At 46.0% G+C, this 16,573-nt stretch overlaps 1 protein-coding gene across 2 annotated transcripts in view; it reads left to right on the forward strand.

The window, feature by feature from the left end:
• The window catches only part of nfkb1 (nuclear factor of kappa light polypeptide gene enhancer in B-cells 1), a 46,366-nt gene that overhangs the window by 26,198 nt on the left and 3,595 nt on the right, over positions 1-16,573 (forward strand). For both annotated transcript variants that reach the window (XM_083786487.1, XM_083786488.1), the window contains 13 exons: positions 236-374; positions 1,412-1,576; positions 1,729-1,821; positions 2,399-2,566; positions 3,477-3,618; positions 7,916-8,030; positions 8,561-8,765; positions 11,187-11,356; positions 11,742-11,844; positions 12,936-13,066; positions 14,180-14,249; positions 15,047-15,213; positions 16,065-16,212. In XM_083786487.1, coding sequence (XP_083642613.1) covers positions 236-374; positions 1,412-1,576; positions 1,729-1,821; positions 2,399-2,566; positions 3,477-3,618; positions 7,916-8,030; positions 8,561-8,765; positions 11,187-11,356; positions 11,742-11,844; positions 12,936-13,066; positions 14,180-14,249; positions 15,047-15,213; positions 16,065-16,212 — 1,816 coding nt within the window. The remainder of the gene's footprint in view (positions 1-235; positions 375-1,411; positions 1,577-1,728; positions 1,822-2,398; positions 2,567-3,476; positions 3,619-7,915; positions 8,031-8,560; positions 8,766-11,186; positions 11,357-11,741; positions 11,845-12,935; positions 13,067-14,179; positions 14,250-15,046; positions 15,214-16,064; positions 16,213-16,573) is intronic.

Below are 16,573 nucleotides of genomic sequence, written 5' to 3' on the forward strand. Positions count from 1 at the left end.
TGTGACGCACAGCGCAAGAGAGGAGCACATACCAGACGCGCCGTACCACAGGAAAACAATGGCTTTACTGCAGACTCTACCGCCCAAACAATGGCTTTACTGCAGACTCTACCGCCCAAACAATGGCTTTACTGCAGACTCTACCGCCCACGCATTCTAGTGACAACTGACAAGTGATCGTCTCTAACGTGTTTTTTTCTTTCTTTTTTCTTTTTCTTTTTTAAACCTCCATCAGTTTGCCATTGTCTTCAAGACCCCCAAGTACAGAGACCTGAACCTCCAGAAGCCCACCTCCGTCTTTGTTCAACTGAAGAGGAAATCGGACAACGAGACCAGCGATCCCAAACCCTTCACCTACCACCCTCAAATCATAGGTAAGAGTGACATTGTCATACCCACATTAGTAATGTGTGTTATCCTTGACTATGACATATTTTGTATATATAATTGTGATTGCCTGAGAGGAATTCTAAATAGTGCTAATATATCCCAATGTTGGCACTCTGAATGCGACTGTAACCTAGCAATATTGACCAACTCACTAAGGAGAAACATGTATGAGAATGTTTTAAATGTCCCGGTCGGCTCAGTTGGTCATGATATGAAGTTGAATCAAAAGAAAATCAAAGCATGAGATTACCAAGCAAAATAAAAGCAAGGCACGTCTCATATGAATCTTATGGCTAAATGCCATAACATAATTTTGAAATGTTGTTTACCGACCGGCATATTTAGTGTTTATTGATAACCTACTGTTGATCAGTAAGCCCAACCCACTGTGTTGCTGTCCGTGGTGCTGCAATGGCCATCTCTTTCTCTGCCTCTCTGTCTCTCTTTCCCTCCGTCTCACTCACTCTCTCATTCTGACTTCATGTATTTAGTTCCCGATGGAAATATTGCGGGAGTCGGCAGAACTTGACGGTACTAAAATGTTGCTGCAAACGGGAGCGGGCGCCGGGGCAGTCAGAAATTCAACCATTCGCTGGAACGGGTGGGAATGGTTGTTAAGCTAAAGGGGAGGCGCCGGAGCAGCACTAACAAAACAGTGGCTCTACTCTGGGTCCTCGGGATCAGAGAAAAGAACACCTGCTGAGTTGACCAGAAGAAAAAAACAGTGACTGAACCCTGGAATTGCATTATCAGGAGTATAGCTCAAAATGTCATCGCAGGGAAAATACTGCCCCTCAGTGGCAACCTCCCTAACTCCTTACATGACTCGCGTTTTCAGGAGGTATGGCATGGCGTCTCTGACCATCAAAGTGCTGCCCTTGGATGTACTGTATGTGTCCATGCGTGCAATGAATTTGACTACATACCTTTGGTATGTGTGGGTGTAGGGATATTTACATATCACAGCGCACAAATTATTTTGTGTGTGTGTGTGTGTGTGCGTGTGTGTGCGTGCGTGCAGACAAAGAGGAGGTACAGAGGAAGAGGCAGAAGACATTGCCCAACTTCCAGGACTTCAGTGGCCATGGAGGAGGAGGAGGAGGTGGAGGAGGAGGTGCAGGGCTCTACAGAGGAGGTGGTGGAGGAGATCCAGCCACAGGAGGAGGGCCCGGCTCTGGAGGCGGAGGTACAGTAACACTCACTGTTCCCCAGACACTGGGTCGGGACACATTTGTGGGTTGTGGACACATTGTTTTATGGGTTCCCCTTAGTTTTGTTTTAAAAAAAGGAAACATTTTCATGAATTTAAAACAAATGCAATGATCTTTTTGGTTGTAGGTTACTTCCAGGGCTTCAGTGGATACAGCTATGGAGGATACACTACTGGCTACTCAACTGGGCTGGCGGGCAGTGGGGGCAGCATCAAACATGGTGAGAGCAACACACATCTCCTAGTCGCTTCTAATGGGACTGGACTTTTCCAGTTTAGTTTGGGTCCCGGGAGACATAAAATGTTGTCCGTGCGTGCTTGCGTGCGAGCTGAGCTGAGCTGAGTTTAGCTTAGCTTGAATTTGAGTTGTGACGTCTGAATCATCAATCAATCTTGGCCAGATATTGATCACTGGCCGTGTATGCGCTCGCTCTCGTGAGCATGTGTGTAGCTCTGTCTGACAAGTAACAACCCTCAAGCTATCTGGTTTCTTTCTCACCACCATCTCTCTACCCATTTTCACAATACACATACTTTAAATATCGCTGGACAGGTTACAAAACTAAAACAAATGCTTGCCATTGTCACAAGTAACAGTTTTTGTATTGACTTGTGCTTTCGTTTGAAATGTACCCATTCTACATACTGTGAAATAACATTTTCAATCAATCAATCAAACAAATTGACATTTCTAGTCTACTCTCCTAACACTGCCGTTGCATTGTGCGTTGTTATTATTGCCCATGTCCTCAGCCTATCAGAATGCTTGTTACATTCCAAAAATGGCAATTATTGCAGCCACAGAGAGCGGTGCAGCCCAGGATGGCGGTGACGACAGTGATCCAGATGACGACTGGGCTTCAGGGGGCGTGCAGCGAGATCCAGCCCAGTCCCAAGAGAGGCCAGAGGGGGACGGGGCCGATGTGGACCTGGGTCAAGAGGTCAAGGATGGAGAGTGGGATAGAAGTATGATTTCATTGGGTTTGGTATACTGTATGTGCACCTCAGCATTGCCTGCACAGGAGATTGGGTACTACTTAGCCCCATGCTCTCTCTAGGTCAGTGGTTTTCAACCCTTTTCATATCAAGGCCCATTATTTATTCGGTCCACCATTTGATGAGATTTAGCCTCGCAGACCCCAAACTAATTGAATATGTCCATATTTCCATGCTGTATTCATGTGGTACCATAGGAGAGATATCAGGCAATCGTTGATCAAAATAACAATTCTTACGGGTCCATTTGGTTTCATTTTACACCATTACACACAGTTAAAGATCTATAAGGGTTCATTGGGCCCACCTGGAACCCCCTCAAGGACCACTGGTTGAGAACCACTGCTCTAGGTGCTCACTTGGGTTGCTGCACAGTAGAGCCTATACTTTCTGACTGCAAAATGGCACACCAGCGCTAAAATGGACATGTCTACACACTCGGCTAAGGCAAGGGGTACAAAACTTTGACAGGGTTATTTGTCTGCTTATACCTTGAGCTGCCAGATTCATGAAGCATTAACATACCGGGTATGGCTTGGAACATACCAAAATGTTGCAAACTTTCTTTGCACTATAGAGCGGTGGTTCCCAAATGTTTTAGCCCGTGACCCAAAAGAGAAACTACACATTCTCCCAGGACCCAACTTAGGGAAAATGCAGATCTACAAGCTCACAACGCGTCACTTCACGCCACGTTGTGAGCTTGCAGATTGGCTATTTTCACTAAACATTTTAAACATTTGTTTTGTGCGCGTTTCTTTGTGCTATAGTGTGAGTTAAGTGGGTGTAGACCAGCTGACATTGTGCCCGTTTCTTTGTGCTATAGTGTGAGTTAACTGGGTGTAGACCAGCTGACATTGTGCGCGTTTCTCTCCTGCAGTATGTGATCTGGAGCGGTGTCTGGTGGAGGCCGCGGGCAGACATGCAGAAGCTCTGTTCCAGTACGCAGTCTCAGGAGACCCAGCCTACCTCCTGGTTCCACAGCGCCACCTACTGACCGCTCAGGATGAGGACGGGGACACGTCAGTACACAGCACACACACAGTCACTGTCACAGTGGGAGACGCATCAATGTAGAGGTCTTCACACAGTCACTGTCACAGTGGGAGACGCATCAATGTAGAGGTCTTCACACAGTCACTGTCACAGTGGAGACGCATCAATGTAGAGGTCTTCACACAGTCACTGTCACAGTGGAGCTGCATCAATGTAGAGGTCTTCACACAGTCACTGTCACAGTGGAGCTGCATCAATGTAGAGGTCTTCACACAGTCACTGTCACAGTGGAGCTGCATCAATGTAGAGGTCTTCACACAGTCACTGTCACAGTGGAGCTGCATCAATGTAGAGGTCTTCACACAGTCACTGTCACAGTGGAGCTGCATCAATGTAGAGGTCTTCACACAGTCACTGTCACAGTGGGAGACGCATCAATGTAGAGGTCTTCACACAGTCACTGTCACAGTGGGAGACGCATCAATGTAGAGGTCTTCACACAGTCACTGTCACAGTGGGAGACGCATCAATGTAGAGGTCTTCACACAGTCACTGTCACAGTGGGAGACGCATCAATGTAGAGGTCTTCACACAGTCACTGTCACAGTGGGAGACGCATCAATGTAGAGGTCTTCACACAGTCACTGTCACAGTGGGAGACGCATCAATGTAGAGGTCTTCACACAGTCACTGTCACAGTGGAGCCGCATCAATGTAGAGGTCTTCACACAGTCACTGTCACAGTGGGAGACGCATCAATGTAGAGGTCTTCACACAGTCACTGTCACAGTGGGAGACGCATCAATGTAGAGGTCTTCACACAGTCACTGTCACAGTGGGAGACGCATCAATGTAGAGGTCTTCACACAGTCACTGTCACAGTGGGAGACGCATCAATGTAGACGTCTTCACACAGTCACTGTCACAGTGGGAGACGCATCAATGTAGAGGTCTTCACACAGTCACTGTCACAGTGGGAGACGCATCAATGTAGAGGTCTTCACACAGTCACTGTCACAGTGGGAGACGCATCAATGTAGAGGTCTTCACACAGTCACTGTCACAGTGGGAGACGCATCAATGTAGACGTCTTCACACAGTCACTGTCACAGTGGGAGACACATCAATGTAGACGTCTTCACACAGTCACTGTCACAGTGGGAGACACATCAATGTAGACGTCTTCACACAGTCACTGTCACAGTGGGAGACACATCAATGTAGAGGTCTTCACACAGTCACTGTCACAGTGGGAGACACATCAATGTAGAGGTCTTCACACAGTCACTGTCACAGTGGGAGACACATCAATGTAGACGTCTTCACACAGTCACTGTCACAGTGGGAGACACATCAATGTAGAGGTCTTCACACAGTCACTGTCACAGTGGAGCTGCATCAATGTAGACGTCTTCACACAGTCACTGTCACAGTGGGAGACGCATCAATGTAGACGTCTTCACACAGTCACTGTCACAGTGGGAGACACATCAATGTAGACGTCTTCACACAGTCACTGTCACAGTGGGAGACACATCAATGTAGACGTCTTCACACAGTCACTGTCACAGTGGGAGACACATCAATGTAGAGGTCTTCTTCACTCAGTCACTGTCACAGTGGGAGACGCATCAATGTAGAGGTCTTCACACAGTCACTGTCACAGTGGGAGACACATCAATGTAGACGTCTTCACACAGTCACTGTCACAGTGGGAGACGCATCAATGTAGACGTCTTCACACAGTCACTGTCACAGTGGAGCCGCATCAATGTAGACGTCTTCACACAGTCACTGTCACAGTGGAGCCGCATCAATGTAGACGTCTTCACACAGTCACTGTCACAGTGGGAGATGCATCAATGTAGACGTCTTCACACAGTCACTGTCACAGTGGGAGATGCATCAATGTAGACGTCTTCACACAGTCACTGTCACAGTGGGAGACGCATCAATGTAGACGTCTTCACACAGTCACTGTCACAGTGGGAGACACATCAATGTAGACGTCTTCACACAGTCACTGTCACAGTGGGAGATGCATCAATGTAGACGTCTTCACACAGTCACTGTCACAGTGGGAGATGCATCAATGTAGACGTCTTCACACAGTCACTGTCACAGTGGGAGACGCATCAATGTAGACGTCTTCACACAGTCACTGTCACAGTGGGAGACACATCAATGTAGACGTCTTCACACAGTCACTGTCACAGTGGGAGACACATCAATGTAGAGGTCTTCACACAGTCACTGTCACAGTGGGAGACACATCAATGTAGACGTCTTCACACAGTCACTGTCACAGTGGGAGACACATCAATGTAGACGTCTTCACTCAGTCACTGTCACAGTGGGAGACGCATCAATGTAGAGGTCTTCACACAGTCACTGTCACAGTGGGAGACACATCAATGTAGACGTCTTCACACAGTCACTGTCACAGTGGGAGACACATCAATGTAGACGTCTTCACACAGTCACTGTCACAGTGGGAGACGCATCAATGTAGACGTCTTCACACAGTCACTGTCACAGTGGAGACACATCAATGTAGACGTCTTCACACAGTCACTGTCACAGTGGGAGACACATCAATGTAGACGTCTTCACACAGTCACTGTCACAGTGGGAGACACATCAATGTAGACGTCTTCACACAGTCACTGTCACAGTGGGAGACACATAAATGTAGACGTCTTCACACAGTCACTGTCACAGTGGGAGACGCATCAATGTAGAGGTCTTCACACAGTCACTGTCACAGTGGGAGACACATCAATGTAGAGGTCTTCACACAGTCACTGTCACAGTGGGAGACGCATCAATGTAGAGGTCTTCACACAGTCACTGTCACAGTGGGAGACGCATCAATGTAGAGGTCTTCACACAGTCACTGTCACAGTGGAGCTGCATCACTGTAGACGTCTTCACACAGTCACTGTCACAGTGGGAGACACATCAATGTAGAGGTCTTCACACAGTCACTGTCACAGTGGAGACACATCAATGTAGAGGTCTTCACACAGTCACTGTCACAGTGGGAGCCGCATCAATGTAGAGGTCTTCACACAGTCACTGTCACAGTGGAAGACGCATCAATGTAGAGGTCTTCACACAGTCACTGTCACAGTGGAGCTGCATCAATGTAGACGTCTTCACACAGTCACTGTCACAGTGGGAGACGCATCAATGTAGAGGTCTTCACACAGTCACTGTCACAGTGGAGCCGCATCAATGTAAAGGTCTTCACACAGTCACTGTCACAGTGGGAGACACATCAATGTAGAGGTCTTCACACAGTCACTGTCACAGTGGGAGACACATCAATGTAGACGTCTTCACACAGTCACTGTCACAGTGGGAGACACATCAATGTAGACGTCTTCACACAGTCACTGTCACAGTGGGAGACACATCAATGTAGAGGTCTTCTTCACTCAGTCACTGTCACAGTGGGAGACGCATCAATGTAGAGGTCTTCACACAGTCACTGTCACAGTGGGAGACACATCAATGTAGACGTCTTCACACAGTCACTGTCACAGTGGGAGACGCATCAATGTAGACGTCTTCACACAGTCACTGTCACAGTGGGAGACGCATCAATGTAGAGGTCTTCACACAGTCACTGTCACAGTGGGAGACACATCAATGTAGAGGTCTTCACTCAGTCACTGTCACAGTGGGAGACGCATCAATGTAGAGTTCTTCACACAGTCACTGTCACAGTGGGGGACACATCAATGTAGACGTCTTCACACAGTCACTGTCACAGTGGGAGACACATCAATGTAGACGTCTTCACACAGTCACTGTCACAGTGGAGCTGCATCAATGTAGAGGTCTTCGGGTAAGCCCGAGATCCGAAAATACCTGGGATCCAAACTGACCCGGAGACGGTTCCAGGTTCCATCCACAAGAAGTGACCCCCGGGTAGGTTCGGTGCTCGGGTAATCGTACCCCAATAATACCCGAGTGGTCCCGGCAATTGGCTGTCAATCGGTCCTCATATTTCGGCTCCAGTTCCGACATATCTCTGTGCTTTTCGGGCTCGGAGCTAGAATTCAATAACAGAATTCTATTATTAAACATTTTTTTGCGGGTCGATTTGGGTATGGTCAAATTGGACTTGTGAAGACCTCTACATCAATGTTAACATTCAGCTTTTTCTATGCTGTGTATGTGCAGACACTTACCGGTACTTGTTTTTTGTCGGTTACATTTTTCCCTCAATTTCCTCCTTTTGTTTTGTCCATCTTTGTCTTTCTGTATTGTATTGTATGTCTGTCTGGCTATTTCTTTCCGTGTCCGTCCCCCCAGCGGTCTCCACCTGGGAGTGATCCATAGCCAAGGGGAGGCAGTGAGGAGACTAGCCCAGGTTCTGAGTGCTCTGCCGGGGGAGGACGTGCTCAACATGAGGAACCACCTCTACCAGGTGAGTGCCATTGCATACCACTTAACTCTATCTCTACCGCTAGCTGTTAGCATAAACCCCAGCTCCAGGGGCCAGCATCTCTTGTCACACACACTACGGCAGCATTGGAACACTCACACACTCCTTACCTCTCGTCAGAAGCGTTTACATGGCGTCAGCGTCGCCGTACAAAGGCACAAATTAAATCCGAAATGTGGATGGCAGAAAATCCACCAAGGACAGCCATTTTAGAATCTGAGTTATGACGGTTTAAAAATCCTCCCTTCCACTGCTCTGCACTGTGAATATATTTCCAATCCCATAGTTGGAACAGTGGGGCGTTGCTATGGGAACCGGACCAATGTTAAAGGCTTCCGTAGGAATCAACCATTATATAGACGGAGTCTACGTATATATACTTTGTATATGACGCCACCTAGCGCCAATGTACGTATATATACATACCTGGGGGGGGGGGAAAGAGTTATCAGTGGTTCATATACACAGTATCAACAGAATTCTCTGTCTCGCTCCCCTCGTTACTCCTCCAGACTCCGTTGCACCTGGCGGTGATCACTCAACAGAAGGAGGCGGCCGAGGCCCTGCTATTGGCCGGGGCAGACGCCGCTCTGACAGATCGGCGCGGCAACACAGCGCTGCACCTGGCGGCCCAGCAGGAGGAGGGAGGGGCCATGGTGGGCTTCCTGCTGCAGCACAGGCAGGTGGCCGAGCTGCTGGACCAGCCCAACGCCGCAGGTAGGATACTACTGCTACTCGCACGCTTTCTTATTACTCCTACAGATTTTATGCACACATCACACAAATCGGTACACACTATCTCTATTGTCATGTGATCAACACTGATCTGTCCGATTTTCCATATTCCATCCTGATTGGCTAAGATTGGCTTCCAAAGTTTGCAGGATTGGTCCGTTTTGAACAAAATACCTCAAATCATGAACACAGAGTGCAACTTACGTGAAATTTGCACACACATTCCCACTAGGCCGAGGAATAAATCCCACCCTTTTCACACTGGCCTATTATAGCGCCACCAGAAGGCCACAATAATCTACCTGATCTGTGCACCGAGGAGCACTTTTTCTAGTCTCTCTCAGCTAAGGCGTGAGTCCTTGGTCTGAAAAACGAATATCCCTGCCATAGACAGAGCAGAACAGTGCCAGGACATTTATGAGAGGTTGTCAGTCTATATTATATCCAAGCTGTGAGACAGCATTTATGAGAGGTTGTTTAATGTATAACCTTAGTGAGGAATAATAGGTCAACAGTACACCCCCTCTCTCAAAGCAGTCACCTACTGCACTCATCAACAGTTACATCATCTGTAACTACACTTGACATCACATCCCATTTGGTATTGCATGATTAGGACATGGAAGCATAAACACAAGAATGTTCATAGGCTACTATAGAGCAGCGCTACTGAATCTGTCAGCAGGGGCATTCAGAACGTGTAAACATTGTTGTTAGTGGGAATGAAAACAAAGGCGCCCTTGCCGGAAGAGGAGGGCTGAGGGCAGAGCAAAAGGGCCAACATGATCCTGTTATCCACATTCTATTGAAGAGGAGGGCTGAGGGCAGACCTAAAGGGCCAACATGATCCTGTTATCCACATTCTATTGGGCGGCGCCAAAAACATTGTACCATGACACAGACATACTGTGTAGAACATTAGACATTAGACTCTGCACCATATTACGTGGGTATTGTTTACAATCGGTAATCGTATGAGCAGCAATACTGACTTTCGTCAGTGCCTAATTGTTTACTCAAATAATCAAAGAGGCATTACTTAAGTTTACACACACATCAGTTTGCATTACACGATAGAGTAATCTTTTTATAAAACATGGCTCAATGGTCACATGGTGTTTCCTTAATAACCAGCTATCTTTATTGGTTCATATTTCGATAAGCCAAGATTAGCCACCTTGAATCCTGCAGTTACTCGCCATATAATTATTAACATCATGTCCTGGACGGGGTATCCAGACGTAAAAAGTAAAAACCACTCCTGTGATCTTAAAGCTTTCATAACAATAATTTTCATTTATTTTTATTTTTCTTTTAGGTTTTATAACCTCAATTACACCCACAAAAGTTTGAACATTCAGTGGATTTTCTGTGGTCTGGAGTTTTCTCTGGGGTTCGGAAGGCTGCAATGAAAATGGGCAAAACAGTGAAAACAGTGACATCTGATGTCAAATCCCATTGACATAATATGCAGGCTCTGACATCACAAACAGCAGGAAAATCAGAGCACTTGTTTGAGCCAGAAAACCACAGACCAAATGTACTGAATGTTAAAAGTTCAGGTTTTTTTGTGCAATTGAGCTCAGAAAACCTACAAATAATTAAGAAGAAATGCAAAAAAGAAATTTCAATGTCACAGTCCCTTTAACTTATGTCTGATTTTCGATGGTGTTATTCATCTAAATCAGTGGTTTTCAACCAGTGGTCCTTGAGGGGTTCCAGGTGGTCCCCAGCTAAATGATGGAGAGTTGCTAACCAAATGGACCCTTACGGTTCCATTTGCTTTCATTGTACATCTGCATGAGGTCCCCAGCTATGATGGATAGTTAGGAACTAGGAACCAAATGGACCCATGGATCTGTAACTCTGAGTGTACAAATGGAACCAAATCAACCCGTTAGACTCTCAGAGTTAAACCAACAGTGATTTTACAATATACTGTAAATTGGGGTCCCAGAGAGAGAAATGCCATTAAATGGGGGTCCGTAGCCTAATGCATATCAAACTGGGGGTCCTTGAAATTAAACGGGTTGAGAATCACTGCTAGAGCCGTACAAATCTTCTCTTATGGGGGTCCCTGGCATATCTCTTCAAATGGGGGTCCGCAGGCTAATTAGTGTCAATTTGGGGGGTCCTTGACATGAAACATTTTGGGAACCACTGCTATATATATAGTTTATATGTATAGTCTCATAATATAGATATTCCACTGTTACTTTCTTAGCTTACGCATGTTTAGTTTTATGATAAATGCTTTTTTGTGATGTATTCCCATGCTTTTTGTTCTTGCTTAATGTAAGTCGCTCTGGATTAAGAGCGTCTGCTAAATGCCTAAATTGTAAATTGTAAATTGTCTAACCAACCCTGTCACTCAACCATGCCGTTGCCGTGGGTTACCACCAGGTGACTGTGCGGTGCACCTGGCAGTCCGGGCCAACAGCCTGCGTTCCCTCCGGGGGCTGCTGGAGGGCGGGGCCGACGTGGAGGCGCAGGGCAGGGGCTGTGGACGGACGGCCCTCCACCTGGCCACCGAGATGGACAACGTGTCGCTGGCCGGCTGCCTGCTGCTGGAGGTAACTCTTCTCCTTAGATCAGTGGTGCGTTGTTATGAATCCCACCAACGTTGGTCCCCCGCTAAATGAAGTAGAGTTGGTAACCAAATGGACCCTTATTAGATTTACTTAAACTCTTGAGAGCGTAAAAGAAAACCAAACGGTTCTCGAGTTAACGTGGATGACTTGGTGAATTTATAGATAGATGGACCACAATGCAAATTACACCTCCCAGGGTGTTTTGTGTTATCCTTTTAGCACCGTTTTTATTTACTGTATTGTTGTACCGTTTTCAAACTTGTATAAATAAAGATCAAATAAAATCAATCAATCAAACATGCAGCCTGTGAATGGGAGTACAAGGGTCGGCCATATAAATACTTGGGTTTGCTTTCTCTCTCCACAGGGTAATGCCAATGTGGACTGCTGTACATTCAACGGCTCCACCCCTCTTCACATAGCTGCAGGGCGGGGCTCGGTTAAACTCACAGCTCTCCTCGTAGCAGCAGGTAAGAAAAGGACTTTACAACCTCTTAGGGCCTTGAATATCACAGTATTTGATACTATTATATGCAGTATTTTTCACAGTATCAAGTATTGGATATCGCCCCAAACCAGAACCTTCGCGTCTTAGGTCACATTCTCACCTAATACTTCGGTAGACTCATGCGTATGGGCGGAGATTTTGGGATTCTTGCATATTTAATTTGCTGCGGTTTGCCTTCACACTGTCATCCGTAGCAATTGGAAACGCAGCAGGGGGGACCTTTATCAATGTGTTCCATTCATAAACCTAGCCTACAACACAGCCTACAACACAGTGAAATCTATTGTGATAAAATTATACTCATAACGTGCATGTGTCGTGCCGTCTGGGACTGGACCCCCCCCCCCCCCTCTCTCTCTCACTATACGCACGCAGCCACAGTGCCACACACTGTTCTTTTGGGCATGCAGGCACAGCGCTGAGCGCACTGATATAACAGACAGCAGCGCAAAATGTTTACACGTTTATTGAGATGAAAGTTCCAGTCCCCACTAGCCCCCACACAGTGACAGCACTCCATGTTTACGGCACGCACAGACAGACAGAATATTCTGTAGGCTATAATACTATTACACTGCACTGCAGTGTTCTTCTTTCTTAAGCAATTGATTAATGTACTCGTCCTCATTTCGATCAGGGCTTCAGTCTCCTCATTCGACCACGTCTATCCACGGTAACGGGACATCTTTGCACTGCGTAAAATATGCTTTCTCCGTCTCCAACTGTGTTCAGCTCCTCACCCGCCACATTGTTTGCTTCATTTCCTTTATTTACTGCGGATTGCATTCACACCTGCACCGAATCGTAATCAAGTGCGATTGGAAGCGAAGCGAAACCCCTGTTTTTGCTCAGAGTATAATGCGGTTTCTTTGATACGCATTACGATTCGAATGAGCCTTCACACCTGCCAAACGAAGTGCACTTTCTGAAAATGCGCAGCAGAATTCATTTTAATCCCAGCAAAGCTCTCTGGTATGAATGTGACCTTAGTGCAGTTTAAAGAAATCTTTCCTGTGTGTTTGTGTGCGCACACATGTGTGGCTGTGCGTGCAGGTGCAGATCCTCATAAGGAGAACTTTGAGCCCCTATACTTCAAGGAGGAGGACTGCTGTCAGAGTGATGAAGAGGAGGATGAAGGCTACATCCCGGGGACCACTCCTCTTAACATGGCCGTCACACCTCAGGTGGGCATGTGTGGTTTGTGTGGTAGACTCATAGAGTTATAAATAATAGAGACGGCACCGAAATGCCCCTCCCATCCACTTGCATTGAGTTGCTCACCCCGTGCATTATTCCCTTTTTCACCCCTCTTCCGGGTTGGAAAAGTTGTGGCATGGTGTGTGTGTGTGCGTGTGTGTGCGTCACGTACGCACCCATAATGACGTAGATAGGCCCAGTTCGGCTCGAGCTGCAGTATCTACGATCGGCTAAGCATGCCCGTTTGGCTTCAATGCTTCCTCTCGGTGGCTTGAGTAGACTTCAGACTCCACCGCACCCCGTAGCACTGTTCTATCCTTTGATCCCTTCTTGTCACCTTTGTTTACTTGATACTAGGTTACTGTGCAGATATACTGTACTGTCTGTAGCCTTGTCACTTGTTATCTGTTTTTTTGTTTATAGATTTGTGTTCTCTTGCCCACACATTAAGAATGTTTTTTAGATAGCATGTTTTTTGAGAACACTGTTTCTCAGTGGATACATTTTCATGGGTCACGACTTGAGTAAAAATCCCATTTTCTTTTCTATATAATTATGTCTAAATACTGAATCAAGCAACTTAAAAACTGTCAGGAGTGTTCACATAAGCCTGAGTAGATGATGACCAAACGTGTTTTAGAAAGTGAAATATCCCTTTTAATATGGATTGTATTATCATGACTGTTTCTATAGGCTATAATGACCAGCAACCATGAAATGAAATGCACATCAAAAGTGTGATAGGCGTTGCATGAGAGGAGGAGCACTTTGGATATCATGTCCACTCACTGTCATGTCATGAGCGCTCGCACGCAGCGTCTATTGACGGCCACATCGCGTCATCTGCATTAGTAGCCTCGCTGGAACAACGGTAACAGACGGTTGTGGTGACGATTCGACATCCGGTCGTAAATTACCGGGTTATCAGACACAGACAGGAGGATCGCATGAGCAGCGCTCCTCTCCAAAAAGGTCAACTATTTTCAGCTTGAAACACTTGGAAGGGGCACTCGGCCATGCGTGACAGACAAGTGTTGGCAGCTCAAATAACGCTTTCTGTGGACCACTTATAGTGTTGTGTTTGTGTTGTCTCCCTTTAGGTGTTGGAGCTTCTCAATGGTAAAGAGTATGAACCAGAACAGCCCGGCAAAGTCTATGTCCCACCTCAAGGTTAGTGTGTAATGAGTACTAATTACAATTTATTTTCTTTTTCATCTTTTTTTCTTTTTACTGTTGTGTTATTTGTTTGTTAATGTTCTAGTACTAACACTTCCATGGTTCGATCCTGTTTTTACCATGTAAAGCATCTTAGAAACATTGTTTTGGAAAGGTGCTAGTAAAATGCACACTATGGTCTTTTAGACTAGTAGTATACTAGTTTAGAGGAAGCAATCTGATTGGTTGAAATAGCCATCTCGTGCTTAAACGAGCATGACTAATGAAAACATAGAAATCAGCTGTGCTGATGAGATGGCATCTCAAAGGAACGCACTGGAGCATCTCAGACAGTTTGAGCCTTTTTTATTCAACGGGGTGCAAGCAATAAAATGAGTCTGACCTCATTGAGGCGCGGTGGAATCCCCTTGTGCAACTGTTGTATAATCATAATATTACAGTCGATATATTACCGTACACTTCAATGATCCTTGCGGAACTTGGCTAAAGCCTCGTTCCTGACCGCATCACTGGCGTGCCAATAATCACGATAAAGCACACCCTCTCGTGTCATATTGCTTAATTATCAAGCATGTAGCTACTAATAACAGAGTTATTATTAATTATACACTGTATTAAGTAGGAAAACCATAAACGTATCTTCTTAGAGAATGCAACTTTGTCTAGTGTAACTAGAATATTCTAGATATTCTGACAAGATTTTCCTTTTTTTTTTTTTACTTTTACTCTTTCATTATTGTTAAAGCCCTGTGGAAAACATAAATTAATTCCATATTATGTCATTTTATTAGGGGATTTGGCCACCTTGGGGCAGGATACAAAGCGAGTGCTATGCCATTCCCTGGAGGGTACAGAGGGGGGATGGGAGAGCCTGGCACACACACTGGGCCTGGGAATCCTCAACAGCGCCTTCAGACTCAGCCCTTCACCCGCAACCACTCTGCTGGACAGTTATGAGGTACACACATACACAATTAAGACATCTAGGCCTGAAATTAAAGAAAAGTGGTGCTCAATATTTCATGTCAAGGACCCCAAACATTATATGTAATTGGCCACCGACCCCCATCTGCTCCCAGTGAGCCCCCAGAAGAAAATATTTGAGTTAAAAACGTTCGCTGTGAACAAATATATATTCAAAGATTTGCGCCACAAAATAATAGCAGACCTACAAGCTCGTAGCACTGCACTCGGTGCCGCGCTATGAGCTTGTAGATCTGCTATTATATTTCAATAGCTAAATTATAACATGATGCTTAAAACACCAAAAGGGGTTCCCTCTCAGAATGGGTTAAGTCAAGACATCTAGAAGGGTGCACAGACCACACGCACACACACACACACACACACACACACACACACACACACACACACACACACACACAAACACACACATTCATAATAATTAGCCCCCACTAATGCTCATTATAACATGGCATATAGAGTAATTTCCATGAAGTGGTTGCCTTGTTTAGAGGCAATCACCCCTCACACCCAGTTCTCACAGCACACACAGAGGAAGAGTGCAATGATTTATTTTTTTAATCCATACGTACAGTATGTGTACCGACGGAGATGGCACATAAGGATAAATATTGGTTTTGCACTGGATGGACCCATAATGTTAACTAAATATTCTTCTAGTCATGCTGGACTTGGTGGTATGTGACCCCTGCAGCACCTTACAGCTCCCCCTTGACTTCCAGCACACAGAAAGCATTAATTCTGCGTCCGGAGGCTGACTGCGTGCGTGCGTTGCGTGTGCGTGCGTGTGCGTTGCGTGTGCGTGCGTGTGCGCCCGTCCTCTAGGTCTCAGGTGGCACTGTCAGAGACCTGGCGGAGGGCCTGAAGTCGCTAGGAAACTGCACAGCCCTGGCTGTCCTGGAGGAGGCGCTCCATCACATGGAGACAGCAGAGACGTCTCTGTCTCCAACAACAAGCACCACAGAAATGCAAGGTATGAACAAGACTGACTTTCAACCTTTTTCAAGGCCCATTATGTATTCGGCATTTGGGCCACGGACCTGCCTCGCAGACCGAAAGAATATTTTGTTGTCGTTGGATGAGATTTTGTCGACGATTCCATGCTGTATTGATGTTGGTACCTTAGGAAAGATAACGGGCAAACATTGATCAAAATAATTCTCTAATTGTGTAGACTTCTTGTAAATGAAGTAATGCAGATGTTTAACAAAACATGTAACTGTGTGTATGGACCCTTACGGGTCCATTTGGTTTCATTTTACACAAGAGTTAAAGATCTACAGTATAAGGGTCCATTGCCTGACAATCTATTTGGTTTTGATCGATTTCTTTCC

Source organism: Protomyctophum parallelum (genome assembly GCF_964188405.1).
Source record: "Protomyctophum parallelum genome assembly, chromosome: 16".
Classification (NCBI taxonomy): Eukaryota; Metazoa; Chordata; class Actinopteri; order Myctophiformes; family Myctophidae; genus Protomyctophum; species Protomyctophum parallelum.